Raw genomic sequence first — 27,064 nt, 5'->3', positions numbered from 1 at the left:
ACAGAATATTTGCTTTTCATGTTGTCGCATTGTTATCAATATGGTACATGAAAGTGATGCTTGTACAATTGAACGAATATCTTTAAAGTGCCGAAGAAACGCGAGCCAGTTCCAGTTCCTGTTCCTGTAGCTCTGCTTCGGAAGGAGGAAGTTACATTTGAAGAAGAAATTGTTCTTGAAGAGGAAGTTCTCCCTGAGGAAGAGGAAGTTCTCCCTGAGGAAGAGGAAGTTCCCCCTGAGGAAGAGGAAATTCTACCTGAGGAAGAGGAAGTTCCCCCTGAGGAAGAGGAATTTCCACCAGAGGAGGAAGAAGTTCCTCCTGAAGAAGAAGAAATTCCTCCTGAGGAAGAAGAATTTGTACCTAAAGAAGAAGTTCTTCCAGAAATTAAACCTAAGGTGCCAGTACCTGCACGAGGTATGGCAGCTCTTCTTGGAGTCTTCAGGCCTCTATTGTGTTGAATTCTGCCTTCCTGTTACTTTATTCATCTCTAATTTTATCTATGATGCTTTACTCTTTACATTTTCTACCATCTAAACCTTAGAAAACATCCAAAGCATGTGTGCTCTTAATATTTTGTGTCTTGTCTTATGTGTTTGTCTATTGTAAATTATCTGAATGTCTTTTCAGATTTCATGATGTGAAGTGTTATTTAGTTGTTTGTGGTCTTATTCTCATGTGTCTTTTTATTTTATATATAATACTGTACATGTGATTTTTAATGTCTTAAAATGAATGTTTAATTTTAAGTGCCCGAAGTACCAAAGAAACCTGTACCAGAGAAGAAAGTCCCTGTTCCAGCTCCTAAAAAAGTGGAACCTCCACCACCCAAAGGTACACCTCCCCAAAGTTAATACACATTCTTTATCCATATGTTCACCAGAAAGATTATGATAGAACTGAGATTTAGGAAAATTGATATTTATAAACTAGACAGTCACTGTTTACTTTTAAAAATGTTCTGGAACACTGATACCCGCTTTTCGTTGGATGAAAGCAGTATTCAAAACCAAAGATGAAAGGAAGTGTTGTCCCAAAGCTGCCACAAAATTTCTATGCAATTCCCTATAACTTTATTAAGCATCATAATTTTCATATAGATATATTTCAAGGCTAAATTTTCTACACGAAAAAGATACCTGAAAAATATAATGAATAAATCTTCCTAAATGTCTGTCCTTCAACCATTTAAGTTTAGTGCCTTTATAAAATCAGGATGAAAATATAAAAGAAAGATTAATGTATTTATCAAAACACTGAGTAATACCTTATATCTTCTGATAAATACATGTAAGTGGTAGCTCAGCAGGTTTTGTTTTTAGCCTTGGCTTTGTGTCTTGCTGTGTTACCCTGAGCAGGTCCTTTAAATGATCTGAGCCTAAAGTTCTCCTGTAAACTGGGGATACTAATATCAGTCCTAGTGGCTCAGATATTATTGAGAGGATAAAATAAAGTAAGGTATGTGAAAGTATTCTATCACTAAATGAATAGTATACAGATTTATTACAGTCAACCAGCTCGTAGTCCAGGACATGTATTTATACCTCAAAGCACAATAATATTTTCTGCAAAAGTTGATGGCATTACTGCTTAAAATAAGCATGACCTCTCCACCAGGTTAAATAGTCTTATAATCAATGAAATGGTAAAGCTGATCCTTTATTGGATTTCAAGAACCAGAAATATTTTATAGATAATGACTTAATAAATTACTGGTGAAATTTAAATGGATGAAATGACAGCATCTCTCCTGTAGTATTTGAATAGGTTGCTGACCCCTTACTCCACAAAACCTAATTATATCATCACGTTTGGGCTCTCGACTTACATTACGTCCCTATCCTGAGCAACTGTTGCATGTTGGTCTTTCTGTGTGTGGACTTCTTGTGTTCTCTCTCTTATATCCCTCACAATGAATTCTTGTCATAAAATGATGTCTTTAAAGTGCCTGAAGTTAAGAAGAAAGTGCCAGAGAAGAAAGTGATCGTTCCCAAGAAAGAGGAGGCTCCTCCTGCCGCAGGTACTGCTGTTCCCAAGCAAACTAGACACTGCCATTTCTTTCTTCACCTGTAAAAGCCAGAATGTCCCATCTCAGTACTTGTTAACATAACTTACATTTTTGTGGTGTCTGTTGTCTCTGTGTCTGTGAAACTGAACTTATGAAATAAAATAATATCTTTTAAGTGCCTGTGGTGCCTAAGAAACCTGAACCAGAAAAGAAGGTGCCTCCTCCAGCTCTTAAGAAAGCAGTGGCTCCTCCTGCCAAAGGTACATCACTCCCAGCAGGGATGTGTTTGCTGCCCCAGTGCTGAACTGTGATGCCAGCCGCTCAGGATGTTCAACATAAAACGCTGGCATTGTACAGTCTGTCGTGTCCAGTTGTCACTGGGACTCTGCTCGCTGTGTGTGTGCTATGTCCGGTTTTCCACTTTGTGTATTTTTTGTTGATTTCTCTGTGTATGTTGCTCCTAAAAAACAAAAATACTAAACTTGTATATCTTTAAAGAACCTGAAGTGACAAAGAAACCAGTTCCTGAAGTACCCACTGCTCCTCCTAAAAAAGTAGAGGCTCCAGCAGTAAAAGGTAGAATATCCCTTTAATGGACCCTTTATCTTCATCCACAAACCTCTTATTTGTGTCTCATTAACTGATTCTGTGCAGTGTCAGTGTTTCATCTCATGCATGTGCGTTCTTATGTTTATTCTCTTGGGTTGAAAAATGGGGCACTCAGTCTTTATGTACTCTTCTTGGTTCTTGCATTTTAAGTGCCTAAAACAATCAATATCTTTTAAGTTCCTGAGGTACCTAAGAAAGTGGAAGAAAGGCGAATCATTGTCCCCAAAGAAGAGGAAGTTCCACCAGTTGAAGGTAGATGACTCTCTAAGAAAACAGCATTTTCAAAGTCATCACTGTCTTATTTTTATCCAATATTTTAAGAAGGCAAATGCACATTTCACTCCAGAAAATAAACACATTCAGACTCTAAAAGAAATTATTACTCACCTAATAGAAATTGGATAGGTAAACTAAAAACCTATTGAATCTCTCTTCTTGCATGCTTAGCCTGTTTGTTTGCTGTTTGTTTTACTATAATGAGTATCTTGGAAGGGAAACTGAATTTGCCATGGGAAATTCGTCATCAGATGAGTTGGTTGGCAATTATGAGATTAGCTTTTCCAAGAGGAATTCCAGTTAAGCCTGAGTAACTGGTGCAGAAAATCTGACTTCTACCCCTAAGTGATTGACCTCAAAAAAAAAAAAAAAAAAAAAAACCCTCCATTAAAAATAACAAATTTTAACTAGGTGCTACTCTCTGAGGTCCTTCCCAGTACTTAAATTCTGTGAAAGGCCTACCATATTTTGAAGACCCAGTAAGACTTTTTTCAAGGATGAGTGAGTTTTCCATGCATTTAGAAGGCTGAGCTATGAGTTACTTGTTTTGATCAGACAACCTCAGTTTTCAGATATATCATTTTAGTCTAATACTCAAGTGAGTTATAAAAATAATTTACAAAATAATGATCTTTTTAAAGTGTTTGAGGAGCCTGAGGAGCCTGAGGAGCCTGAAGAGCCTGAAGAGCTTGAAGAGCTTGAAGAGCCTGAAGAACCTATTCCAGAAGAAGAGATCCCAGAGGAACCACCGAGCATAGAGGAGATTGAGGAGGTGGCGCCACCTAGAGGTACACTGCTTTTATGAGTTGGACATTTAAAAGATGGTGTTCCAAATCTACACCTAAGATTCATCAGTATATTTTTCTTATATCATATCAATAATAAATTGAAGATGAATTATTACTGACACAATTAGAGAATTTTATGTTATTGGTACTTTGATTTTTTTTCCTGGCCAAATGCTATTATAATACTTTCTCACAGTTTTCAATCCTTAGTTTTTTCTTCAGTATTAAGGTGGGAAAAAATCTATTTCTATGAAGCTCACTTTTTAGAATAGTTCTTAGGCTATCATTGCTGAAGATTATGATAATTGCTTGCATAGTTGATACTATAGTTGCTTATAGAATTTCCAAGTAATATCTTTCTTACCTTCAGCATCAGTACTTTATATATACAATTACTATTTAGGTTGCTAATAGCTTTTAAAAATAAATCAGTGTTTTGTGTTTGGGGGGTTTTTTTGTTTGTTTTGGGTTTTTTTTTTTTTTTTTTTTAGTATATGGCTGTTTTTCATTGCATGTCATTTTTCAAAATGTCCATAAAATATCTTTTAAGTGCCTGAAGTGGTTAAGAAAGCAGTACCCGAAGCACCTACTCCTGTTCCTAAAAAAGTGGAGGCACCACCAGCTAAAGGTATAGCAAATCCTGATTAATAATATCTTTAAATTCCATTTATTTTCTTTTTTAAAAAACAGGAGTATCTTCTTTCATTGGTTTCTTAGAGTTATTTAAATAGCAAACTTATGATATTGATTTAGAACCTGTGAAAATATAACTCATTCAATTGTTTTAGCCTTTTTTGGAATGCTGATGAATGATTATGTGTGTGTGAATTATTCCAGAAGATTCTTATTTTAAATAGCTGAGAATTTAAATGTCAATAGCACATCTCCCTATACTTATATACATTACAATGGATCCCCTCTTCCCAACCTTCAATTCCTAGATTTTATCCCATTACATAAGTGGAGTCTTCTCACATAATTATTACAATAATTATGTCTACTGTATTATCTGTTCTGATGCTTAGCTAGTAATTATTTTAAAGAGCCTCATGTCCCTTTTTTAATATCTGGCCAGAGCATTCAAGGTTATTATTACAAAATGTCTATTTCTCAGTGCTTCCTAGTTAGGTTATGCTTCAGTAGTGCTCTGACTCGGCTGGGTTGTGCTGCCCCATCACAGTAGATGTCCTCAGCAGACTCCACAGCGCCCAGCAGAACCTGCCACCTATGTCAAGGCTTAAGTACTCTGTGATGCTAATCTCTTCAAAAGAGCCTTCATCAAATTAAAAATAGTACAAGTAGGCCCAGTATTGGTAATCCCTGCTGTTTAAAAGCAAAATAGGATAGCACAGATTCTTTGCGGACATATCTTCTTCTAAAGATAGGGTTAGCACAAATGAATGATCAGGGAAAATATCTTTGTTGCCTCTGAAATCAGTGTTCAGTGGTACAGAGTGGCTCTTTCGACTCTGATTATTGTAATACTGATGTTGTTTCTGATGCTTTTATTTCATGTTTATTATTGAGTATTGTCAGCTAACTGAAATGCCTAATATCTTTAAAGTGCCAAAGAAGGTTCCTGAAGAAAAAATACCTGTTCCTGTTCAGAAGAAGGAGGCCCCTCCAGCCAAAGGTACATCTTCTCTTTTTAACCTGAACTTTCTTTTCATCTTTTTTTCATTAAGATTTGGATGTTTTATGTCTTTGTCTTGATTGTTTTTGATGTCTTCTGCTATGAAAGCTTGCTCTTGACATTCTTAAATATTAAAACTATGTCTTTAAAGTGCCTGAAGTACAAAAGAAATTCCCAGAAAAGAAAGTCCCAGAAAAGAAAATCCCAGAAAAGAAAGTCCCTGAAAAGAAAGTCCCTGTGCCTAAAAAAGAAGCTGTTCCCCCAGCTAAAGGTACTTTGGGGAAGATCTTTGATTTTCATGTATTGTTGCATGAAAGCCTTTTTTAGTTGTTTTTATTTGATATTTTGAACTTACTTCTTTATTTCTGCTGTATTTAAAGAAAAGCAAATCTCTTAAAATAGATGCTCTTTCAGGGAGAACTGTCCTTGAAGAAAAAATATCAGTTGCTTTCCACAAAGAGGAAGTAGTAGAGGAAAGAACAGAGTTCGAAGTAGTGGAAGCCCAAGTGGAAGAAGCTCTTGAAGAAGAAGAGTTCCGTGAGGTTGAGGAATATTTTGAAGAAGAAGAGTTCCATGAGGTAGAAGAATTCGTCAAAGTAGAAGAGTATAGAGCTGAAGAAGTTCACAGAGCTGAAGAAGTCCATAGGGTAATAGAAGTCTTAGAGGCTGAAGAAGTGGAAGTATATGAGAAACCCAAAGCTCCACCTAAAGGTATATAGGGAGTTGTGCAGATATTACAAATTGCTTTCTGTTGCTCTTTTTTTTTTAAGCACATTTCACGTTCAGTTTGGAACACTAGAAACCCACTTACTTTCCATGATAAAATCATGGAATTCTTTAAGCATGAATTTAAACTACTTGATGGCAATGATTGATACGGAGTAGAGATTAACCACAGAGTGTAATTTTAGCCAACAAGATGATAATATTTGCTATCTACTTACCTAATGAGGCCATCGTATGAATTTGTGGAATCTTTTTAAAGTCCAAGTAAGGATGTTACATGATTGTTACAGGTACCAGAATAACTGGCTAGTGTCATCAGTTGAATGAAAAAGAACCTCCTCAGTTCACTGAGGAATTTACATGTTCAGGCCAAACAACCATTGTTTTGTCAGCAGTTCAGTCAGCTGTTCACAAACTGATAATTACTTATCCAAAGCTTCTACCATTACATATTTTCATTAGAGAAATGACATTAAGGAAGGAAATGAAGTGTGGTAGCAGCACCTGCATTCTAGCATATTCTGATGATAAGCCATAAAGCAAATACATTCTCTGCAAGACCACTACAGATGTTGAACAAATTAATAATATGTGTGTAATATGAAGAAATGTGTGTGTGCTTAGAACACATGGTAAATTTACAATACAGATGAAATTTATCAAATTCAAGTTTTTCTTGGAAATAGATGTGTATAAATTTTTTAAATAGGAATAGATAAAGCATTTTATGAGCCCTCATGGTACTAACTTTAGTCATCACGCACCATCAGACTTCAAGAGTTCATTCTAAACCCAAAACTAATATCTTTAAAGGGCCTGAGATATCCGAGAAAATCATCCCTCCAAAAAAACCACCTACTAAAGTTGTTCCTCGAAAAGAGCCACCGGCTAAAGGTATTTTATTGGTGAAAAATTACTTAACTAAATTTACATACAGTAGCACCTTGGCTGCTTTACAAGTTTGCATTCTTCTTGTGTTTTCGTCTGTGTTTTGTGTTTTGGGAATGTCTAAAACAAACTAATATCTTTAAAGTGGCTGAAGGTCCAAAAGAAGTTCTACCAAAAAAGAAAGTCACTGTTATACTTAAAATACCCAAAGCAAATATCCCTACTAACCAAATAGTGAGCCCAGTTTGCCTTCTTTGGTACTATTTGATTATATATTCACCAGTTTGCTTACTGATAAATCCATGTTTTCCTATTAATTATTAATTTAATGACCTAGTAAATATAAAGACATAGTGACTGTGTGTTGAATGTCCCTGTTGATCTTTTAAGCCTCTTGAATTTCACAATAGAAATAAAAAACAATATCTAATAAGCAATATATACTAATATCTTTAAAGTATCTGAAGTATTTAAGAATGTTATTACTGAAGAAAAAATACCAATTATTCCACCAAAACAAGCAGAAATAGCACCAGCTGAAGGTGTCTTATTCATTTTTCTTTCAAATCTTACAATTCTTATGTGGAAAATTCCCCTGGATTTTGTTGTTGTATTTGTTATCAAAATTTAATTCCTTTTAATTACGATAATGTATTTGATAAAGTGATGTCTGTATTTTATTATCGTGGCTATGTTCTGTTCTGTGTTTACATTTCTCTTTTGCTCTACTTGTTAACAATCTTTTGAATGTTTAAAAGTAAAAGAAATTATTACTACTATCTTTAAAGTACCCGAAGTACCCAAGAAAATTGTGGTGGAAGAAAAAGTGCGTGTTCCTGAGGAGCCCAAGATCCCACCAGCTAAAGGTATCTGCCTTTGCTGATTCACTAGTAATATGAAACTCCCTTTTACTTACTCACTGTGGAGAGGAGAGAGAGAGAACGTTCTCCCCTCAGTGCAACAATCTGGTTGAATGATGTAAACTTCAATGAATGTTCTGTACCGTAATCCTCCCTTTTGTGATGACCCTCTGGGAACAAAAGCTTAAGCCTAAATTTTGTTAATGTTTGTATTGATCCTCTTCTTAAGCAATAATTAAGCAATATTGACCAACCCCTCAATTTCTTTTTCAAAAATAATTCATTTTGGAACCTCTTGTCAAGTAGCTCTGGAAACAAACACATTCCAAATGACGATAGAAAATGATGCTGTATCCAAAGGGCCAAGTCTTTCTAATATAACGAATCAAGAACTCATCAACAAGGCCATCTAGAGAAATGCATTGACTGTGTATTTAGTTGACCTACAGCTTTTGAATTTTTGACATTCTCCTTGTCAGATGCCCCATTCTGTCTTGATATTTTATATCCAAATACGAAATTCTTAAAAATAAAACAAACAAATATCTTTAAAGCACGTGAAGTACCCAAGAAAATTGTTCCAGAAGAAAAAGTTCGTGAAGCTGTTCCCAAAGAGCCTGAAGTCCCACCTGCTAAAGGTATACACTGATACTAGTCACAACATGAAATGATTCTGTGTTTAGTTACTCATGGTTGAAAGTGACTGTGTGATGTTAAGTATTTGTTATTTTGTCTCTTTATTTCCTTAATATCAAATTTATTATTTATAACAATTAATATACTAATATCTTTGAAGTTCTTGATGAAGTTCTTGAGGTGCATAAGAAAAGTATTCAAGAAGAAGAATCACCTATAGTTCTTTCTGAAGATGCAACGATATACAGTGAGTGTAGAAAAATCGGTGGTTGTCTTTGGTTCATTCATGTTTGTCTTCATAGCTTTTAAAAGTAAATGTATCTTGTAAAAGACTAACATGCCAAAATTATTCATCTAAAATTAAATAATCTCAGTGGCTATTAGCCTTAGACAAGGTACATTTCCTCATTATTTTAAAAAAAATGAATAGTCTTGTACATATAATGTTGCCTAGTTTTAGAAAAGTCATTTGTCTTGTTGAATTTGTCATTGTCTTGTCTTGTTAATGTCTTCTGTGTAGCAAATGTCTTCTGCTTTTAAGCAGTTTATTTTTTCAGACCATAAGGCAATTGACTTTAACTTCAGAGTAATATTTTACTTGGATTTTGTAGAATCAAAATACTTTACCATTAGTGTTTTTAAACTCTTCACAACAACTGTTGGAAACATTTTGGTAATGCTGCTCAAATACCCATAGATTCACAAGCCCAATAGAACCTCAAAAGAATTCTCAAGCCATTTTTTTTTTGCTTTCATGAAAAAGTATGATTAATTTGAAGAGTAAAATAATATGAGTAATCAAATATTCTAAGTAGAATACTATTCAGTAATCTGAAGAGTGAAAATGCCAATAGTGAAGATATTCTTCCATTTTTTTAAGTCTATAATTTAAAGCCATTTTTTGTTATCCTATAATAACAGGTTATGATAAATATATATATGATAACTCCCTCCTTTGAGTACCCTTTTTATACTTGAGTTTGGTTATGATTATCAGCCAGTCTTTCTTTCTAAAAACTGGAGAAGTCTTCATTTTATTCATTTGCCTTATTTTCCAAATATTTAATCTTTTTTATTTTTCTTTTCTGCTTCTAATCCCTAAATGGCTTTCACATTTATATTAATTATGAAACCATAAACTAGATTTGGTTTGAAAATACAGATAACTAGGTTACTGAAAAAGGAAATGGCTTACATGAATTTCCAGTAGGTCAAATGTAGGAGAACTCTTTATGTGCAACTCAACATCGACTCTGTTTTTTAAGACTAAATCCATAAAAATTAACAGCAATAGGAAAATTTTACCAGTAGCTTTCTGCAAAGTAGAATTATATAGTAGTCCCTGGTCAGTGAATTCCTCAATTTTATTATTATGCTTATTAGAAAAAAAGTGCTGAGAGTCCTGTATCATAAAACTGGAAATGAGGCTTTTTCCTAGTCAGTGCATTATTGTCACTAATTTGGGTCTGTGTACTACCAGTAATTTGAGTCATTTGTATGTCTATTTTGTATTATATCTTAATGCTATTCTTTATCTATCTTGAAATGCCTCTGATTTATACATACTAATATCTTTAAAGTTTATGAAGTATCTGAAGAATCAACTCTGGAAGAAAAAGTACTTGTGACTCATCCTCAAAAGACAAAAACCAAACTAGCAAAAGGTATATAACAACAATGATCTAGTAGGAAGAAAATTTATTTTTGGTTCATTTTTTAACTCAACACTTTCTTTCACCATTTATATAAATATAACTATACTCATATCTTTTAAGTGCCTGAAACACCCAAGAAAGTTGTTCCAGAGGACAAAATATATGTGACTATGCCTAAAAAGAGGGAAACACCGACAACTAAAGGTACATTTCAGCAACATCAAACTTGGATGAATATCTTTGGCTTCAAGACTCAAAAATTGCATGTTACATAATTTACTGTTTTTACAACTTCTAAGTGTAAACCTACTAATATCTTTAAAGAGCCTGATACAACCAGAGACGTTTTTCCAGAGGTGGAGTCTACTGAGGCTGTTCCCAAAATTCCAGAGCATCCTCCAACTAAAGGTATAATTCTTAGCTATGGAAATCTAAATAAGAAAGTCTTTCTTCGTCAATCTGAAAAATATGTTTAGTGTTTTGTGCAGATTTTCACAGCCTCTAATGCTAAAACACTAATATCTTTAGAGCACCTAAGATACTCCAAGACTATCTATGAGTTACCCCCAGAATCAAGTCCCACTCATGCAATGAATAAAGATAAACTCTGGGAACAAAAATTAAACTTCTAACTTAAAGTTATAATATCTGTTAATATACCTAACTTTCTTTGTCAGTCATGTCTTCATGTCTTTGGCTTTTCTCTCTTAAAAAATACTAATATCTTTAAAGAGTTAGAAGTCTCCAAGGAAGGTGTTCCAGCGAGACAAGCTCCTGTTACCAAAAGAAGAAAAACACCACCACCAAAAGGTACAAGCCACAAGAAAGTCGACTTCCTTATCTCATGATTGTAGTTGTACTTAACACATGTAAAAATACTAATATCTTAAAAGCTCCAGATGCTACCAGAGAAGTCACTTCTGAGAAGTGGTTCCCCCAAAGCAGCAGCTCAACTGAGTATATGCATATTCCCATGAGTCATAAAGGGGAAAAAATCCTTAACTTATACATATAGAAATGCTTGGGCTATAAATTTTATCTATGAGGCCTCTAGGGGAAAAAAAATACACACACCCACACACACACATATAATGTGCAGATGGATTCTTCAATAGCAAATGGCTATTACTGTTTCCTTAAAAAATAAAATACAGACTAGCTAGAAAAAAATCTACATGAGCTCACTTATAACATTTATTTCCCTGAAACTAGACTGAATTGGCTCACTCCATCCCCTTTAAAGCAGAAACTAGTGCCTTCAAATAACAGAGGTGCTTGGCTGTAGACCATAAGTCAATAATTTAAACTCTCCATGGGACTGAAATTCTAGGATATAATACAACTACCAGTTGGAATTGCTCTTCTATTAAAATAAGCTTACTACCAAAAACAAGTGTGTGAATTTGAAATAACTGATTTCCCCTAAGACTTAAATATCATAGAAATTTTTTCAGAAAAACATGACTTAAAATAAAATATTAATTCATTGTGGAGCGGTTCTAGCTGTAATATCTCCACCTGGGAGCCTTCTAAAGCCAAGGCGGTTAAAACCAAAACCAGTTAAAGCTGGAATTCTGCCCTGAATATTTATTTGCTCCTCTCACTGTCTTTTATTTTTAGAGTCCTACATTTTCCTATTTTGAATATTTGTAGATAAATCAAAAGATGGGAATGTTTTAAGACATTCAGAAAAAAGCAATTTCTTCACAATGCCCCTAATATTCTGTAATTTAAAGAATATCTGAACACTTTAACAGTGATTTTTCCTCAGTCTAAAATCTTTTAGTTGTTTTTCCTTTCTCCTATACTTGAAAAACAATCACCTTTTTATAGGGCCTAAGATGAGGGTACAAAATAAAGCCATTCCAGATAAGAAGGGAGCTGTTTTATTCTCCTCAAACTTATAACAAAATTATGCATTGTTAATTATTTTAAAAATCAGTTTTTTTCATTTACCGCTGAATTTCTGTCATCTAATTCTCTATACACCTACCATTCAAAGAAATAAAATAACTAATATTGATAGTGCCTGAGGGGACAAAAAAAATAGCTCCTGATAATCAACTATTCATACTGTTACCAAAGAATTAGATTCAGGGAGCAAGGCGGTCTCCCAGTCTGGGGCATTCCTGTGGGTGGAGTTACAACTGAAACTCCCCACTGCTCTTCATCATTCTGAAATACCATGCATTAATATCTTTAAAGTGCCTGAATCACCTCAAGAAGTCGTTCCTGTAAAGGAAACACTCATGGCTGCTCCCCCTGAAATTGAAACACCTTCCACTAAAGGTATCACTCATGCCTTCATCCCTTCCTTCATTTATTTAATAAATACCCATTAGGTGCATTGTGCCAGGGAGCTGGGGAACAAAAAACAAAGACCAGATTTGATTCCTTTCTTCAAGACTTTATACTTCATCCAGTTCTTGAGGGAAGCATCCTTATACCCATAAAAATTACTTTGATTCTGTTAATGTCATTAACGTCTCCACTGATCCCTTAACCTCCCAGTGTAATACTAATATCTTCAAACTAGCTGAAGCTGTGAAAGAAGTTGCTCCTGAAATGAACGTATCTGAGGATGTTCTGAAAGCGCCAGAACCTCCACCTGTGAAAGGTACATGTCACCTCTGAACAGATACTGAAGAAGTCATCTGTCCTCTGTTCTTAAGACTCTGTTTTTCTAATGTTCTTCGTAACTCCTAAATGTAAATATACTAATCTCTTTAAAGCATCTGAAGCTCCACGAGAAGTTCCCTCTCAAATGAAAATATGTGGCAGTTTCTATCAAAACAGAAAACCCTCCTATTAAAAGTATTCATTCAAGAAATGCTTTGTGAGGCAGGCCTACAGTGTCATAGGAACTCTGCTGGGTGCTGGAGAAGGGCGAGCCCCTCTTCTCAAAGATCCTACTAACCTTACCATTTGACTTAGTTGATTGGTAGGGCAAGGAGAAGACTAGAGACGAGGCTTCTAGAAAACTCCGTCTGCTAACTTATTGTGGTTACTGTTTTCAATAATCATTTTAACTCTGACATGTGAAATACTAATATCTTTTAAGTGCCTGAAGATGTTCAAGAAGGTGTTCCTGCAAAAAGAGTTCCTTCCAAAAAAAGAGAACCTCCACCTGTTAAAGGTACAAGTTCCTATTCCCGCAAGTTCAAACAGAAAGAACTCTTCTTGTCTTGAAACTATTTTATTGTTCCTACTGATCTTTGCAACACTCAATTTTAAAATATTAATTTCTTAAAGTGCCCGAAGCTCCTCAAGGAATTGTCCCTGAAAAGAAGACATATGTGGTTCGTCACAAAAAGCTTGAAGTCCTTCCTGATGAAGGTATATGTTGCTAAAAGTTTGGAAAAATGTCTTTTCCTATATCAATGTGTTTCCTGTTTGTCCTGATTCTTATAACCTCTAAACAAAAAAATATTAATATCTTTAAAGTGCCTGAGGCTGCAGAAGAAGTTGTCTGGGAAGAGAAATTGCCTCCTCCCCAAAAGCCTGCAGTTGTATCTGTCAAAGGTACATTCCTTACAACTCCACTGGATGGGAGAGGGAGGGTTATGGAAGGAACTGCCTTGCTAGCTACCTGAAAAGTGCTTCTGCTGTGTAAGTGTGCTTCTTGTCTTTGTTGATCCTTGTGACTCAAATGTAAATTTACTAATATCTTCAAAGTGCCTGAGGCTCCTAAGGAAGTTGCCCCTGAAAAGAAAGTACCTGTGGCACCTCCTAAAAAGCCAGAAGTTCCACCTGTTACAGGTATTTGTCATGAATCTTAGGTTTAAGAAGATATAACTCTTCTGCTCTTGAAAGTATTTTGTTCCAGTGGTCACATAACGCCTAAATGTAAATTCACTAATATCTTTTAAGTGCCTGAGGCTCCCAAGGAAGTTGTCCCTGAAAAGAAAGTGCCTGTGGCACCTCCTAAAAAGCCTGAAGTCCCACCTGTTACAGGTATTTGTCACAAACTTTAGGATAACTCTTCTGCTCTTGAAAATATTTTTCTCTAGTGATCTCATAACTCATAATATAATTTTACTAATATCTTTTAAGTGCCCGAGGCTCCCAAGGAAGTCGTCCCTGAAAAGAAAGTGCCTGTGATGCCTCCTAAAAAGCCAGAAGTCCCACCTGTTACAGGTATTTGTCACAAACCTTAGGCTTAAAAAGACGTAACTCTTCTGCTCTTGAAAATATTTGTTCCAGTGACCTCAGAATTCCTAAATGTAATTTAATTAATATCTTTTAAGTGCCCGAGGCTCCCAAGGAAGTTGCCCCTGAAAAGAAAGTGCTTGTGGAACCTCCCAAAAAGCCAGAAGTTCCACCTGTTACAGGTATGTATCATGAACTTTGGGCTTAAAAAGACGTAACTCTTCTGCTCTTGAAAATATTTGTTCCAGTGACCTCAGAATTCCTAAATGTAATTTAATTAATATCTTTTAAGTGCCCGAGGCTCCAAAGGAAGTTGTCCCTGAAAAGAAAGTGCCTGTGATGCCTCCTAAAAAGCCGGAAGTCCCACCCGCCAAAGGTAGTCACTTCCATGTTGCTGTGTTTGACACTGTCTGTCTTTACTCTGTCTAATCATGAAAATACTAATATCTTTAAAGTACCTGAGGTGCCGAAGGTAGCTGTCCCAGAAAAGAAGGTGCCTGAAGTTATTCCTCCCAAACCGGAAAGTCCTCCTCCTGCAGGTAAAGTCAATGATAACATAACAGGGATAAAAATAAATGCTATTTTTGCTAGAAAAATTACATGTATAAATCCCACTACATAAAGGTGATATAATTTTAAAGAAAAAAGAGTCAGCAGGTATCCAAAATATCTTGGTGTATGATTACATGATATTGTGATTAATTATTTTCACCTTCTCTAAACACAAATTACCAATATCTTTTAAGTGCCCGAGGTGCCACCAAAGGAAGCCATCCCTGAAAAGAAAGTGCCTGTGGCTCCTCCTAAAAAGCCAGAAGCTCCACCTGCTAAAGGTATTTATCCTTCCATGTTGCTGGGTACCTGTTTCAGGGGGCTGGGAAAAGGTGCTTAGAAGTGTCTGCCAGTTTCACAAATGGCATTTGCTTGGGTAAATGTGTTGTCGATATCCCTATTTTTTAGTTTCTAACTAACAGATACTAATATCTTCAAAGTTCCTGAAGTTCCTAAAGAAGTTGTACCTGAAAAGAAAGTGCCTGTGGCTGTGCCCAAAAAACCAGAAGTTCCACCTGCTAAAGGTATTTATTCCCACTGCTGTGTTAAGAATATATATTGTCTTGTCCCCTTCACTATCATTATAGTATATGCCTTCAATATTCCTAAATTCTAAACTTACTAACGTCTTTCAAGTGCCTGAAGCTGCTCAAGAAGTTGTCCCAGAAAAGAAAGTTCCCAAGGCACCACCCAAAAAACCAGAAACCCCACCTGTCACAGGTATATGTTGGCCCTGCCCTCACTCTGCAAAAGAACTATGTCTTCTGCTATTGAAAACAGTTTTAGTCTATTGCCCTTTGTTAACTGAAGTGTAAAACTACTAATATCTTTCAAGTGCCTGAAGTTCCCCAAGAGGTTGTCCCAGAAAAGAAAGTTCCCAGGGCACCACCAGAAAGACCGGAAGCCCCACGTGTCACAGGTATATGTTAGCCTAGACATCATTTTGGAGAAGAAATGTCTCTTCAATTCTTGAGAATGATTTTAGCCCATTGTTCTTCTTTAACCTAACTGTAAAACTACTAATATCTTTCAAGTGCCTGAAGTTCCCCAAGAGATTGTCCCAGAAAAGAAAGTTCCCAAGGCACCACCCAAAAAACCGGAAGCCCCACGTGTCACAGGTATATGTTAGCCTAGACGTCATTTTGGAGAAGAAATGTCTCTTCAATTCTTGAGAATGATTTTAGCCCATTGTTCTTCTTTAACCTAACTGTAAAACTACTAATATCTTTCAAGTGCCTGAAGTTCCCCAAGAGGTTGTCCCAGAAAAGAAAGTTCCCAGGGCACCACCAGAAAGACCGGAAGCCCCACGTGTCACAGGTATATGTTAGCCTAGACATCATTTTGGAGAAGAAATGTCTCTTCAATTCTTGAGAATGATTTTAGCCCATTGTTCTTCTTTAACCTAACTGTAAAACTACTAATATCTTTCAAGTGCCTGAAGTTCCCCAAGAGATTGTCCCAGAAAAGAAAGTTCCCAAGGCACCACCCAAAAAACCGGAAGCCCCACGTGTCACAGGTATATGTTAGCCTAGACGTCATTTTGGAGAAGAAATGTCTCTTCAATTCTTGAGAATGATTTTAGCCCATTGTTCTTCATTAACCTAACTGTAAAACTACTAATATCTTTCAAGTGCCTGAAGTTCCCCAAGAGGTTGTCCCAGAAAAGAAAGTTCCCAAGGCACCACCCAAAAAACCGGAAGCCCCACCTGTCACAGGTATATGTTAGCCTAGACATCATTTTGGAGAAGATATGTCTCTTCGGTTCTTGAGAATGATTTTAGCCCATTGTTCTTCATTAACCTAACTGTAAAACTACTAATATCTTTCAAGTGCCTGAAGTTCCCCAAGAGGTTGTCCCAGAAAAGAAAGTTCCCAAGGCACCACCCAAAAAACCGGAAGCCCCACCTGTCAAAGGTATATGTTAGCCTAGACATCATTTTGGAGAATAAATGTCTCTTCAGTTCTTGAGAATGATTTTAGCCCATTGTTCTTCATGAACCTAACTGTAAAACTACTAATATCTTTCAAGTGCCTGAAGTTCCCCAAGAGGTTGTCCCAGAAAAGAAAGTTCCCAGGGCACCACCAGAAAGACCGGAAGCCCCACCTGTCACAGGTATATGTTGGCACTGCCCTCACTCTGCAAAAGAACTATGTCTTCTGCTATTGAAAACAGTTTTAGTCTATTGCCCTTTGTTAACTGAAGTGTAAAACTACTAATATCTTTCAAGTGCCTGAAGTTCCCCAAGAGGTTGTCCCAGAAAAGAAAGTTCCCAAGGCACCACCCAAAAAACCGGAAGCCCCACCTGTCACAGGTATATGTTAGCCTAGACGTCATTTTGGAGAAGAAATGTCTCTTCAGTTCTTGAGAATGATTTTAGCCCATTGTTCTTCATGAACCTAACTGTAAAACTACTAATATCTTTCAAGTGCCTGAAGTTCCCCAAGAGGTTGTCCCAGAAAAGAAAGTTCCCAAGGCACCACCAGAAAGACCGGAAGCCCCACCTGTCACAGGTATATGTTGATCCTGCCCTCATTCTGCAAAAGAACTATGTCTTCTGCTATTGAAAACAGTTTTAGTCTATTGCCCTTTGTTAACTGAAGTGTTAAACTACTGATATCTTTCAAGTGCCTGAAGTTCCCCAAGAGGTGGTCCCAGAAAAGAAAGTTCCCAAGGCACCACCCAAAAAACCGGAAGCCCCACCTGTCACAGGTATATGTTAGCCGAGACATCATTTTGGAGAAGAAATGTCTCTTCGGTTCTTGAGAATGATTTTAGCCCATTGTTCTTCATTAACCTAACTGTAAAACTACTAATATCTTTCAAGTGCCTGAAGTTCCCCAAGAGGTTGTCCCAGAAAAGAAAGTTCCCAAGGCACCACCCAAAAAACCGGAAGCCCCACGTGTCACAGGTATATGTTAGCCTAGACATCATTTTGGAGAAGAAATGTCTCTTCGGTTCTTGAGAATGATTTTAGCCCATTGTTCTTCATGAACCTAACTGTAAAACTACTAATATCTTTCAAGTGCCTGAAGTTCCCCAAGAGGTTGTCCCAGAAAAGAAAGTTCCCAAGGCACCACCAGAAAGACCGGAAGCCCCACGTGTCACAGGTATATGTTAGCCTAGACATCATTTTGGAGAAGAAATGTCTCTTCAATTCTTGAGAATGATTTTAGCCCATTGTTCTTCTTTAACCTAACTGTAAAACTACTGATATCTTTCAAGTGCCTGAAGTTCCCCAAGAGGTTGTCCCAGAAAAGAAAGTTCCCAAGGCACCACCCAAAAAACCGGAAGCCCCACCTGTCACAGGTATATGTTAGCCTAGACATCATTTTGAAGAAGAAATGTCTCTTCAGTTCTTGAGAATGATTTTAGCCCATTGTTCTTCATTAACCTAACTGTAAAACTACTGATATCTTTCAAGTGCCTGAAGTTCCCCAAGAGGTTGTCCCAGAAAAGAAAGTTCCCAAGGCACCACCAGAAAGACCGGAAGCCCCACCAGTTTCAGGTATTTTTACCCCAGTCCATATTCTACAGAGGAGATACCTCCTCTGCTCTTGGAAATACTTTTATTCCATCAATCTCTTTAACCTAAGTGTAAAATTACTAATACCTTTTAAGTTCCGGAAGTTCCTCAAGAAATTGTCCCTGTAAAGAAAACACCAGTGGCACCTCCCAAAAAGCCAGAAGTTCCACCTATTACAGGTACCCGTCACTTACCTTCGATTTAAGAAGATTAAACTCTTTTGCTCTTGAAAATATTTTGTTTTAGTGATCTCATAACTTCTAAATATAAATTTACTAATATCTTTTAAGTGCCTGAGGCTCCCAAGGAAGTTGCCCCTGAAAAGAAAGTGCTTGTGGAACCTCCCAAAAAGCCAGAAGTTCCACCTGTTACAGGTATGTATCATGAACTTTGGGCTTAAAAAGACGTAACTCTTCTGCTCTTGAAAATCTTTATTCCAGTGATCTCATAACTACTAAATGTAAATATACTAATATCTTTTAAGTGCTTGAGGCTCCCAAGGAAGTTGTCCCTGAAAAGAAAACACCAGCGGCACCTCCTAAAAAGCCAGAAGTTCCACCGGTTACAGGTACCTGACACCTTAGATTTAAGAAGATAAAACTCTTTTGCTCTTGAAATTATTTATTCCAATGATCTCGTAACTTCTAAATGTAATTTTACTAATATCTTTTAAGTGCCTGAGGCTCCCAAGAAAGTCATCCCTGAAAAGAAAGTGCCTGTGGCACCTCCCAAAAAGCCAGAAGTCCCACCTGTTACAGGTATTTATTATCAACCTTAGGCTTAAAAAGACTAACTCTTCTGTTCTTGAAAACATTTTGCTCTAGTGATCTCATAACTTCTAAATGTAATTTAACTAATATCTTTTAAGTGCCCGAGGCTCCAAAGGAAGTTGTCCCTGAAAAGAAAGTGCCTGTGATGCCTCCTAAAAAGCCGGAAGTCCCACCCGCCAAAGGTAGTCACCTCTATATTGCTGTGTTTGACACTGTCTGTTTGTCTTTACTCTGTCTAATCACAAAAATACTAATATCTTTAAAGTACCCGAGGTGCCGAAGGCAGCTGTCCCAGAAAAGAAGGTGCCTGAAGTTATTCCTCCCAAACCGGAAAGTCCTCCCCCTGCAGGTAATCATGAAACTCTCCAAACTGGTTTGTTTTTGTTTTTGTTTTTTAAACACTCATCTTAGTGCTGTAAAAACAAAAAATATTTTTGCAAAATATTTCATATACTTTTAGTCAATTCTAGCATTAAAATGAGCTTGTGTCTTTAAAGTGCTCGAGGAGCCTGAGGAAATTGCCCCAGAAGAGCCTCCAGCTGAAATTGAGGAAGAGCCAGAGCCCACTCCTCCTCCAAAAGGTACTGGCCAGCCGCAAGGCTACTGTAGTCCGTCTCGCCCTTCTTGTCCTCAAAATCCTGGGCATGATGAGCTTCCCTCCTTTTTCTCACTCTTCTTCACTGATTCTAAAACATAAATTGTAATATCCTTAGTGACCGTGCCACCTAAGAAACCTGTCCCAGAAAAGAAACCACCTGCCGTCGTTGCCAAAAAACCTGAACCACCACCAGTGAAAGGTACTTTTCACTGCCACTACTTCCTACAGAAAAATGTCTATCTTTAAAATGCTATGTTCCACCACTCAGCTTAATGTTTTCCGTTATGTCATGGAAACTCTGAGCTAAGAACTAAACTAATATCTTTTAAAGTGCCTGAGGTGCCCAAGGAAGTTGTTCCTGAAAAGAAAGTGCCTCCAGTGGTTCCCAAAAAACCAGAAGTCCCACCTGCTAAAGGTACTTGTAACTGTCCATTGTTTGATGGAGGTGGATTCAGCCTCCATCTCTTAAAAAGTATTTTGTTCTGTGTAAATGTGATGAATGCTTACAAGTGATTCTTCATAATGTTAAAATGCTAATATCTTTAAAGTGCCTGAAGTTCCCAAAGAAGTTGTTCCAGAAAAGAAAGTAGCTGTTCCCAAAAAGCCCGAAGTCCCACCAGCTAAAGGTACATGTCACTAAAGAGATTCTGCAGAAAAGCACTTACTCTTGGTCTCAAAAGTGGCTTATTATAGGAAACCCTTTTGTTTGTCAACATCTTATATTTACAACTACAGATCTACTATATTGGATGTTTAGGGTTTTAAATCTTTTAAGTAATAATCATTTTTTTTTAAGCTGGTGTATTAGAAGAGTTTACTAACACAGTTGTGTTAATCTTAATGGGCCACATTTTCTCACCACTATGTGGATCCAAGAACAGATCTCTGGCCTAATTATGAATTTTGTTCTTGGATCTGTCCCTGGGTTATTTGAACTAGATGTAAACTAAATATGTTAGACATTTTATGTACTCCTGAACTACCCAGAAGTAAAACTAACTAATATCTCTTAAGTGCCAGAGGTGCCAAAGAAACCTGTCTTAGAAGAGGAACCAGCTGCTCCTGTCCCCAAGAAAGCAGAGTCTCCTCCTCCAGAAGGTACACAGAAGACCATTAATGATCTTGCCACTGTGACCATTTCTAATTTAAGCCTTGTTCCTCTTCTTTTCTAATTCAGTATATCGTGGTCATTTTCTGTTCTTTAATTATTTGTTCTGCTTCATCATTCTTAATCAGTTCTGAGCTCAAATCTATTTTGAGTAATTAGTTAGCAGCCTCTATATAGGGTATCATTAGCAGAATTAAACAAAGCTTCTCTAATGTACACACAAAGTAGGATGAGAGAACTAATGACTATAGATGACATTAAACACCAAAAGGGCTTTTCCAGCATTCAAATCAATAGAAACAGAAATCAGTGCATAGAGAGAGTTCGTCTTAACAAAAATAAGATACTCATCAAAACAAGGGAAGAAAACAAGATTACTATTTACTGTGTTTCACATTCTGTGCATTTTAGAATATAGTTCTGCACATTGAATTATAATTAACTCTATCTTTAAAGTCTGTGAAGAACCTGAGGAAATTGCTCCTGAAGAGGAAAAGCCAGTTCCTGTTGTGGAAGAGGAGGAGGCAGAAGCCCCACCACCAGGTACAAGACAGGATCCACCCTATGGGAAAATACATCATTTGATTTTTATGTTTATTATATATCTTAGTTAAGGTAAAATGTCAGTCTTCCATCTCCTTACTTAACATTTGACCTTACTGGCAAAAATAAAAGTCATTTGTACACATAAAACTTTGGTCCTACAGAATTTTACAATATGCATACCAGAGAAATAAGTGCTATCTTTTTTATTCATTCATAGCGTTAAACTTTTCATTGTAATCATCTGACTCTAAAAGAAATTCCTATCTTTCAAGTGCCTGAAGAACCCAAGAAGATTGTTCCAGAGAAGAAAGTTCCTGTCATTAAAGAACCAGAAGCTCCACCTCCTAAAGGTACTTACAGTAAAGTAAATAGTTACTTCATTTGTGTGTGCTGTCTAAAATTTGACACTCTTCCCTTATTATGTATTGTGCTGTACTATGTGTTTAACTGTCATCTATATGTTACAGTGCTAAACAGACTTGTCAAATTAATGTGTACTATTGCATCTTGTGATTTTATACTATTAAATTCTACTAATATCTTTAAAGTACCTGCGATGGCAAAGAAAGTTGTCCCAGTGAAGAAAGTCCCAATGGTTAAGAAGCCTGAAACACCAGAAGTTAAAGGTATTCACATCATCACTGACATCATAATTTTTTTTTTAAAAACTCTGATATCTTAAAGTGGAATCCAATGAGTTGTCTTCACTGTTATGAACAAAAATGTCCTTACTTTGTTTTCATTAATTTTGATGCTGCTCTCTTAAGTATAGATTCTTTAATCTTAACACTTTTTTCAATGTCTTTAAATACTCTTTTTAAAATAAAACTAATATCTTCAAAGTGTCTGAGCTTCCCAAGAGACTTGTTCCAGTAAAGAAAGAACCTGTGCCTGTTACCAAAAAACCAGCAGTCCTGCGAGAAAAAGGTACCTACCATGAAGAAAAAAATATGTATTTCTCTGAATGCTGTCTGAGCATTTTAATAATAGTTCTTAGAGCAGAAAATACTGAAGTATAAGTATTTTTATAAAACACATTTTACAGAAAAAAGGGGGAAATAATTAAGACAAAGAGAGAAAAAGAGATAGACAAGCAGGAGAAATCCAGCCTATCCTGAAAGATAAGGTTGGGTACAAAGATGACAGTCATATTTTGGAGTTCTGGAAATGCCAGTATAAGGCACGTACTTTAGTCTGTGTGCAGTCGGAAGTTCCAGAGTTTTTGAAGCAGGTGTATAGACTAATAGGAGTTGGGCTTCAGATAACTGGCAGCAGTTCAAACTCTTAGAAGACAATGATAATAGAAAAGAGTTATTGCAGTTACTTAAGGTCTTTAAGAGCTGGATGAGATCAGTGGTGATAGAAACGGAAAAGGAGACTGGATTTGAGAGAGATGGAGATCAAGTTAGTGTCTGTTATCAAGGCAATTAGGGACATAGGGGAGCCCAAGATAACTGTAAAGGTTGAACCTAGACGGTCATGAGAATGGTTCACTGGGTCCCTGAACTGATGTTAGAAGATAGTGAATATATTTTTCACTTCTCAGGTATAAAAATTGGGAGTGTGCATCTGGAAGTGAGGAAAGAGATCAGGGCTAGAGAGGTAGATCTAGAAGTCATCGACATGGAAGTAAGAGCTGAGAGAGCAGGAATGATTGCTCAAAGAATGTAGAGCCAATTTTTAAAAGCATCAGAGTTAGACCAGTGGGGAACATCTACATTTAAGGATATACAGAGGATGAGAAGTAAGTGAAGAAGGCTGTGAAGACTCATTTATAAAATTAGGATGTCCCAAAGGGCACCACACCTCCAAAGCCATTTTCCACACAAAGTCTTATAAGATGAAGTTCTTTCCCATGTATTCTTTGCATGCTCTTTGCAGAATCTTGCACATCTTCTAAATTCTTAATGGTAAACAAATCAATGTCTTTAAAGTGCCTGAAGTTCCCAAGGAAATCATCACAGAAGAGAAAGTGTCTGTTCCTGTACCTGAAGAACCAGAAGCTCCACCTGTCCAAGGTACATGGCTGCTCTGTAAATCTTGGAAAGATGACCATCATCTTCATCATCTTGCTTTGGTTGTGGATGGGTCTTTTGTATCTATCTGTTGTCTGTCTTGTGTAGTGAAGTTATTGGTATTGGAGTCCAAGAATGTGTTACAGAGTATAACTAAGTTGATATGTTGAAAACTAGCAGCTGCAGTATTCTATTCTGAATTCAGTCTAAAGTCAAATACTATGTTTTTTAAGTTGAAGAGTCTCCTGAGGAAATAATATATGAAGAAAGAGCATCCATAACCATTGGTAGAAAAGTGACTCCCCCTGTTGAAGGTATATATACATATATTTACATATATATAAATTCTAATTTTTTTAATCTTGTGAAAAATCCTGTTAGAAATACAAAAGTATTTATAGTGTGACATTCCTTCTTGAAATTATATGTAAAAGCATTCCAGCACATGTTTGATGGCTTCATTTTTCAAACTGTTATACTTCTTTTAAAGTAGAATCTTTGATTATCTTGATGGTAATTAGAAATTCCAAAAGATACAGTTTACTGAGGCAAAACTGGAATAACTGGATCCTCAAATGATAACCCAACCCCGGATTTTAAAAGTCATCTCTTCTGCCATCAATATACATCAAATAGAGTAGTTAATAGAAGATCTGAGTACACAAAAATAGAGCTCTTACCTCTTCTTCTATGTAGGCGAATTTGTAATTGTATATTTTCGTTCTTACGATCGTGATCTTTGCATCTATGTGAGTCTTTGGGAAGAGCTTTACATTACAATCTCTTATCCTTGTCAACATTCTTTAAAGAACGTGAAATTGAGAAGTACGTTGAGCCTGAAGAACCTGAACCTGAACCACAACCGGAAGAAATACCAGTACAAGGTATTCAGTTCATTGGACTCAGGTCTTCCTTACCATGCTCTTCGTCTTGATACATGTATATATGTTTTATGTTGTTCTACGTGTATAGGTCTCTTTACAACTGTATGTAAAATGTCCTGTTTTAAATGTGCATCTCAGTCTTGTGTATTCATATCATTTGTACTGTGTATTTCACATCAATGTGGCTTATATGGGTGCTTCCTTTGTTATCAGTGCCTGTGTTCTGTTTCTCATTATCTATGTACAGTGTTGATATTTGTATGTCTTATGTTGGATACCAGTATTATGTATCCAAAAAAGCAAACTTTCTTCTTCATAAATGTACTTAAATTTCTATTGAATATACTGTACATCCACATACCAATTAACATATCCACGTACTAACACTCCTGAAATACTCTTTTTAAGAACCTGAACCCGAAAAGGTTATTGAGAAACCGAAACTCAAACCAAGGCCCCCAGCTCCTCCTCCTGCTCCACCCAAGGAAGATGTGAAGGAGAAAATATTCCAACTTAAAGGTATAAAATGCCACTTCCAAAGTTTTATTAATGTGCTTCAAACTTCTATCCAGTCATCTGAAGTGCTGCTTGCAAGAAATGTATTTTAAAAGTGTGTACTTTCAGACATGATCAAGCTGTGGGACTTGGATAGAGACTGGTGTGTTATGCTGCCCTAGGTGCCTGGCCAGGCCACGCCTGCTGCACCGGGTGTCACAAGTGCACCAGTGATAGCTTCATCCTGGCCATCCGGATACAGGGCTGTCGGACTAACTTTCTCATGTGGAGTGGGGTGAAGGGATTTTCTGATTTCAAAGCCTGGTTGCTATGCATATCTTTGGGATCTTGTGCATGTGGAATGTATAAGAACACTCTGCAAGGTATTTTTAATATTGCAGTAACAAACTTATACAAAAGTCAAACCGTATTCTTAAGGAATTGCATATGCTTTTAAATCTACTATGATAATATGTTTATGGTATCCAATAGCTATGTTTATATACCATGAAAGGTACATGACTTATGAACCACCTGTCACTGCTCCCCCCGCCTTTTTTTGCAACTGAATAAAAGCCCAGTTGTGTTCTGTGATCATCCTCAGCATAGCCAGAAAGAGTGGTTATGGATACACTTGACACCCAGCATCTCTTCCTATTGTTAAACTTACCTTCATTCTCTTTGCATGTAGGTTTTTCTTTGAATTGATTCAATATTACTTAATTTTTAAAATAACATCTTTGAAAGCTGAAATAAACTAGCCAATCACAGTATTCTTTTTATTTTAATAACATGTCTTATTTGTGGTGCCATGAGATTTTTTCCAATCTAAAATAATCTAGATATAATCTTAGATGCGCACTTTCCCCATACTCACCTATACATGGAAAAAACCAGAATCTTCCAAAGTAAGAATGGTTTCCACTGATTCTTGGCTCTCTACAACCCTCCTGGCCTATAGGGGGAGCTTCTGGCATTTTAGCAGACACAGAAAAAGTGGGCACTTCTTAAAAGGCTACCCATTTGTTGACTGATATTCCATGAGGACACAAACTTAAATACATTTCCCTTCATGTAAAATTTATATGCAAAGGAAAATTTCTTCCTCCTGCAAAGAACAAAAATTATCTTCCTTCTCAGCCAGACTTGAACTTACTAAACTTTGGAGTAAAACAGCAATCTGTTTTCATGGTTTAAACGCTTCCTGTATGTTCTTTAGTGGCTGTTCTTGGCTGTTATTATTGCTTTGGGGTTCTAAGCAAAGCTTGGTTTTGATTCTTGGAGCAAGTATTTAATAATTTGTTCAGGCCAGTCTAAATATACAAATAATAAAAGTAAGATCATATTCTTTGAAGCTGTTTCGAAGAAGAAAGTTCCTGAAAAACCGCAGGTTCCAGAAAAAGTGGAGCTGAAACCTCTGAAAGGTATTTCACAGTCTAGAAAATGCTCATAGCAGTGTCCATTCCTTTGACTCCTTGCTCTTCCCGGTCCTCAGAATGTTCTTCTTCTTCTAAGATCATCAGAGTAGTCTCATTGATTCCTTGTGTTTCTGTAGCTTTTATGGTCCTGGCTCATGAGTGTTGCTTTCTTTGTCTCCCATCAATTTCATCCGTTCATAAATAGATGTTGTTTTCTTTGTCTCATCTATGTATGTCGTCTTGCATTTTCCTAAACTAAAAAAAATCACATTTTACTGATTAGCTAAAATTAATTATCAGGGCACATCTTAGCTTAAAATTCTGAGAGCTAGTAGTAGAAAGCTTTGGAATTTCACATGAACAAAACACTATTTTAGCCAGTGTTATAAGCACTAAAAATAAGTCATGTTCTCCTTCTATACTATTAAGATGATTCAGAGGGATTGCGCTGTGGCTTTCTTCTCTCAGACTCTCAGACTCCAACACATTGTTTCAGGTGTACAGATCTCATGTTGTAGGGAAATTTCATTATCACTGCGGGTCATTTTTTCAAAATTTATTTCTCTTTAAAGAATATTTTTCCCTACCCAAATTTAGGCCCTAAAGAAAAATTAAAGAATCATAAAGGTCTAGAAAACATCTATTAAAAATAAAACTTAATTTTTCTAGTAAGTATAGTAAGTATAGCAGTGTTCCATTGAAGTAGTCAGCACATCCAGAAAGTCCAATCTGTCCTGATTCACTCTGAAATTATGAAAAAAATCACCCATCTGAATATATATTTCCTGATTTATAAAATAGAGATTGCAAAATAATATTACTGTGGATGCTAACTAGTGGAGGATTATTACAGAGCCACTCAAACATTAAAATTACATGTAATGACATATAATGACTTTAAAATCACTGTTACAATGGTGTATTCTGC

General features: G+C 36.4%; 1 protein-coding gene and 1 long non-coding RNA gene across 4 annotated transcripts in view; one reads left to right on the top strand and one right to left on the bottom strand.

Moving 5' to 3' along the window:
* Nucleotides 1–27,064, top strand: part of TTN (titin) — a 269,061-nt gene that overhangs the window by 125,209 nt on the left and 116,788 nt on the right. For 2 of the 3 annotated variants that reach the window (XM_074363962.1, XM_074363963.1), the window contains 67 exons: nt 89–415; nt 749–832; nt 1,944–2,018; nt 2,183–2,266; nt 2,505–2,582; nt 2,793–2,867; nt 3,533–3,679; nt 4,230–4,307; nt 5,244–5,312; nt 5,464–5,583; nt 5,727–6,023; nt 6,852–6,932; nt 7,715–7,792; nt 8,341–8,424; nt 8,583–8,669; nt 10,003–10,086; nt 10,198–10,281; nt 10,402–10,485; nt 10,810–10,887; nt 12,283–12,366; nt 12,614–12,694; nt 13,139–13,213; nt 13,330–13,413; nt 13,522–13,599; nt 13,753–13,836; nt 13,948–14,031; nt 14,131–14,214; nt 14,325–14,408; nt 14,519–14,602; nt 14,682–14,765; nt 14,973–15,059; nt 15,219–15,302; nt 15,415–15,498; nt 15,614–15,697; nt 15,813–15,896; nt 16,012–16,095; nt 16,211–16,294; nt 16,410–16,493; nt 16,609–16,692; nt 16,808–16,891; nt 17,007–17,090; nt 17,206–17,289; nt 17,405–17,488; nt 17,604–17,687; nt 17,803–17,886; nt 18,002–18,085; nt 18,201–18,284; nt 18,398–18,481; nt 18,593–18,676; nt 18,787–18,870; nt 18,977–19,060; nt 19,171–19,254; nt 19,338–19,421; nt 19,570–19,653; nt 19,786–19,869; nt 20,002–20,085; nt 20,219–20,296; nt 20,685–20,768; nt 21,235–21,321; nt 21,597–21,674; nt 21,873–21,950; nt 22,168–22,251; nt 23,259–23,342; nt 23,573–23,653; nt 24,149–24,223; nt 24,632–24,742; nt 26,074–26,142. In XM_074363962.1, the coding sequence (XP_074220063.1) occupies nt 89–415; nt 749–832; nt 1,944–2,018; nt 2,183–2,266; nt 2,505–2,582; nt 2,793–2,867; nt 3,533–3,679; nt 4,230–4,307; nt 5,244–5,312; nt 5,464–5,583; nt 5,727–6,023; nt 6,852–6,932; nt 7,715–7,792; nt 8,341–8,424; nt 8,583–8,669; nt 10,003–10,086; nt 10,198–10,281; nt 10,402–10,485; nt 10,810–10,887; nt 12,283–12,366; nt 12,614–12,694; nt 13,139–13,213; nt 13,330–13,413; nt 13,522–13,599; nt 13,753–13,836; nt 13,948–14,031; nt 14,131–14,214; nt 14,325–14,408; nt 14,519–14,602; nt 14,682–14,765; nt 14,973–15,059; nt 15,219–15,302; nt 15,415–15,498; nt 15,614–15,697; nt 15,813–15,896; nt 16,012–16,095; nt 16,211–16,294; nt 16,410–16,493; nt 16,609–16,692; nt 16,808–16,891; nt 17,007–17,090; nt 17,206–17,289; nt 17,405–17,488; nt 17,604–17,687; nt 17,803–17,886; nt 18,002–18,085; nt 18,201–18,284; nt 18,398–18,481; nt 18,593–18,676; nt 18,787–18,870; nt 18,977–19,060; nt 19,171–19,254; nt 19,338–19,421; nt 19,570–19,653; nt 19,786–19,869; nt 20,002–20,085; nt 20,219–20,296; nt 20,685–20,768; nt 21,235–21,321; nt 21,597–21,674; nt 21,873–21,950; nt 22,168–22,251; nt 23,259–23,342; nt 23,573–23,653; nt 24,149–24,223; nt 24,632–24,742; nt 26,074–26,142 (6,096 nt within the window). The remainder of the gene's footprint in view (nt 1–88; nt 416–748; nt 833–1,943; nt 2,019–2,182; nt 2,267–2,504; nt 2,583–2,792; nt 2,868–3,532; nt 3,680–4,229; nt 4,308–5,243; nt 5,313–5,463; nt 5,584–5,726; nt 6,024–6,851; nt 6,933–7,714; nt 7,793–8,340; nt 8,425–8,582; nt 8,670–10,002; nt 10,087–10,197; nt 10,282–10,401; nt 10,486–10,809; nt 10,888–12,282; nt 12,367–12,613; nt 12,695–13,138; nt 13,214–13,329; nt 13,414–13,521; nt 13,600–13,752; nt 13,837–13,947; nt 14,032–14,130; nt 14,215–14,324; nt 14,409–14,518; nt 14,603–14,681; nt 14,766–14,972; nt 15,060–15,218; nt 15,303–15,414; nt 15,499–15,613; nt 15,698–15,812; nt 15,897–16,011; nt 16,096–16,210; nt 16,295–16,409; nt 16,494–16,608; nt 16,693–16,807; nt 16,892–17,006; nt 17,091–17,205; nt 17,290–17,404; nt 17,489–17,603; nt 17,688–17,802; nt 17,887–18,001; nt 18,086–18,200; nt 18,285–18,397; nt 18,482–18,592; nt 18,677–18,786; nt 18,871–18,976; nt 19,061–19,170; nt 19,255–19,337; nt 19,422–19,569; nt 19,654–19,785; nt 19,870–20,001; nt 20,086–20,218; nt 20,297–20,684; nt 20,769–21,234; nt 21,322–21,596; nt 21,675–21,872; nt 21,951–22,167; nt 22,252–23,258; nt 23,343–23,572; nt 23,654–24,148; nt 24,224–24,631; nt 24,743–26,073; nt 26,143–27,064) is intronic. The other variant, XM_074363965.1, reaches the window with a different exon arrangement.
* LOC141577720 (uncharacterized) overlaps nt 25,674–27,064 on the bottom strand; it is a 120,798-nt gene continuing 119,407 nt past the window's right edge. Inside the window, exon 5 of the long non-coding RNA XR_012507062.1 lies at nt 25,674–26,391. This is a non-coding gene — a long non-coding RNA (uncharacterized LOC141577720). The remainder of the gene's footprint in view (nt 26,392–27,064) is intronic.

This window comes from Camelus bactrianus, chromosome 5 (assembly GCF_048773025.1).
Source record: "Camelus bactrianus isolate YW-2024 breed Bactrian camel chromosome 5, ASM4877302v1, whole genome shotgun sequence".
NCBI classification, from domain to species: Eukaryota; Metazoa; Chordata; class Mammalia; order Artiodactyla; family Camelidae; genus Camelus; species Camelus bactrianus.
Note: the sequence above shows the minus strand (reverse complement) of the source record. Positions and strands in the feature narration are given on the sequence as shown.